The sequence below is a fragment of the Etheostoma spectabile genome, chromosome 20 (assembly GCF_008692095.1).
Source record: "Etheostoma spectabile isolate EspeVRDwgs_2016 chromosome 20, UIUC_Espe_1.0, whole genome shotgun sequence".
NCBI classification, from domain to species: domain Eukaryota; kingdom Metazoa; phylum Chordata; class Actinopteri; order Perciformes; family Percidae; genus Etheostoma; species Etheostoma spectabile.
Genome location: NC_045752.1, coordinates 22,024,091 through 22,026,806, shown reverse-complemented (window position 1 = coordinate 22,026,806; position 2,716 = coordinate 22,024,091). Strand labels below are relative to the sequence as shown.

The 2,716-nt window shown below is 43.2% G+C and overlaps 1 protein-coding gene across 3 annotated transcripts in view; it reads left to right on the top strand.

Moving 5' to 3' along the window:
• immt (inner membrane protein, mitochondrial (mitofilin)) overlaps positions 1-2,716 on the top strand; it is a gene marked incomplete at its 5' end in the record, with an annotated part of 35,563 nt that overhangs the window by 15,305 nt on the left and 17,542 nt on the right. For all 3 annotated transcript variants that reach the window (XM_032499915.1, XM_032499914.1, XM_032499913.1), the window contains 1 exon segment: positions 580-803. In XM_032499915.1, the coding sequence (XP_032355806.1) occupies positions 580-803 (224 nt within the window).

The window sequence follows — 2,716 nt, the reverse complement described above, 5'->3', positions numbered from 1 at the left end:
TTTTAAACTTCAACAGAGTACCCGCCTTCAAGGAAGTTAACACTTGTCAATAAAGAGTGGCCAGACTCTCTGGTAGGACCAGGCTACCCCAGGCGAGCCATTCATGTCAAAATGATGCTCTGTCACGGAATATCCAACCCTGGGGGAAATGGTTGTAATCCTAGACTTAACAAAAGTAATTCAGAGCTTGGTTTAACTCATGCATTTGAAAACTAGAATAGCTAACGGCTTAGCCGCCCGACCGACTGGGTCAGAGGCCTACGGGAGTCCGTCGGCTGGGCATGTCCTCTGCTTTGACGCTGGCCAGCCCGCTCCTCTTCGCTCGTCATTTGGTGCAGCATCTAACAGCGTTGACCCTCAGTTGACAGCTGAGTTGTTTGAAATTCAAAACGCAGACATAACATTAGGCATGTGTTTATGTTTTTGTTTGCATGCGTGGATGTGGCATTTTTGTAACAGTGTATCCTCTATACTGTTACTGTATGAGATGGAGGTTGGACACACTTGTGCTCTCTGTGATCAAGAGAAACATCTGAAATGGACATATTTGTATAAGAACTTTGCGTCTTTGTGTTTTAGCCGGTAAACTGTCAGCGGATGACCTCAACGCCCTGATTGCCCATGCACACCGTCGCATTGATCAGCTGAACCGAGAGCTGGCTGAGCAGCGAGTCCGAGAGCAGATCCACATCGACGCGTCGCTGGAGCAGCAGAGGCTGGAGGACCAGAAGGCCCTGGAGAAAGCTGTTTCCACCGCCCTGCAGCACTACAAGGAGGAAGCCCGTCTGGAGCAGGAGAGAAAGGTACGCAGGGGACAGACGGGGGTTCAGGCCTTTTTAAATGAGCCTCAGGACTTCTGTACAGTTGTGATGTCACAACTATACCATATGTAGGTAGGAAGTGCTACTACAGTGCCATTAAAGTCATTCCCCGGCTGCAATGGCGGTGCAGACAGACAGATACAGAAGACCTGGAAACACTGACCAATCAGATAAGACTGGGCTTTTTAGGAAGGGGGGCTTAAAGAGACAGGTGCTAAAACAGAGCATTTCAGACAGAGGGTGAATACAAAATTATTCAGACAGAACATGTTCTTGTAGAAACTTAAAATACAAGTATGAATGAATATAATATGAATGATAGGGGTGTGACGAGACGCTTACTCCACGAGACGAGACACATCACGAGAACGTACGATACACATTTTTAAAAAAATTTAAAGAAATCCTCGATGATATATGAATGGAAAATATTTTTTTTATTCAACTGAAAATCACAAAATGCAAAACAATTAGGTGCATTTTGAAATCACTATTAATGATGAATGTTATTTAACTTTTTTTGCAAAGGACTTGCAAACACTGCAAAATGTTTTGTATAAACTCACAAACTGGCTTCTGCCCTGTACAATTTCACACGAGAATCTAACTCCTTTCCAGAAACCGAACATAAAAAATAAACAATAATAAAATGATGTGTAATAAAAAAATAACATTTTAAATGCAACAGTAAGTGTATCAATAACCAAAGTACTGCTCTCTCAAAACGTGCAAACAAACAACAAAAACCAAAATGTTGCCACAACAAGGATTTAAAAGTGGCAGGGGGATCTTCAATAGTAATTTCACCTCCATCACGCTGACATCACATCGCCTCACGAAGACAACTTTTCACCTCGACGAGAAATCTCGTCATGTTTTAATCTCGCGAGATCTCGTAAAACGAGATCTCGTCACACCCTTAATGAATGAGTATGAATAATTTATTTCAGTTCACATATTTAAAAGAAACTATTATTTCCTACAGTTTGCCACTTTAGCTAACCCAAAATGGAATAAGCTGAAACCAAGGCTTATTTTTGCCTATTTTATCCCATAATCCCTATAGAATCACCCACAGTTAACTTGAAAATGAGAATAATATGGGATCTTTGGTGGTGCTATACAGCCTGCTTCCCTCACAGACTGCAGAAGGAGATGACTAGCTGAACCCACTCTCCGACCCTATGTTTTTATCGATGTAGTCTCACATTGCCAGACCTTCCTCCACAGCGCTGCGGATGAGGGTCCGGCTAGTCTACACAGCATTCGGCGATGGGGGGAAAAACGTACTCTGGTTTATTATTTCTTTAAACCAATCACCAATGGGCGGTGTTATGAGCCTCACGTAGCCCCGGCACCTCTGCAAAATCACCTCGGGAAGGAACTTGTTTTAGTCGTGCAACCTAAACTCTGATTGGACAGATAGTCTAGCTAGCTGTCTGGATTTACCCTGCAGAGATTTGCTGAGGAGAGGGTAACCCTACAGTCCTCAGAAAATCCCCAGGGTTTAGGAACGCCAACACAAAGGACAGCGGCAAAGAAACGGACATAAGGCTATGGAAATGAGTGAAATCTGCGGATTTTCCGGCAGCTATAGAGCAATCCGAAGTGAAACGTCAAGGACATAGACAAGTTTGGATCAACACGGTTGGGAATGCATGTGAACCGTGGATCAATGGCACAGTTTAACCAAAACTATAGTTGTGAAATACTTTTTACTGTCGCCGTTACTTAAAGTGGCAGACAAAATCTCTATGGAGGGTTGCCCAAAAAAAAAATATTACACGCAACACAACTTTGTGTTCCTGTGAATGGTGCAAGTTAAAAATTCCTACAAGACCGGAACAGGAATAGCAATTTAGCGGCATGATGTTTCGAAACAGATTTCAGCGGGG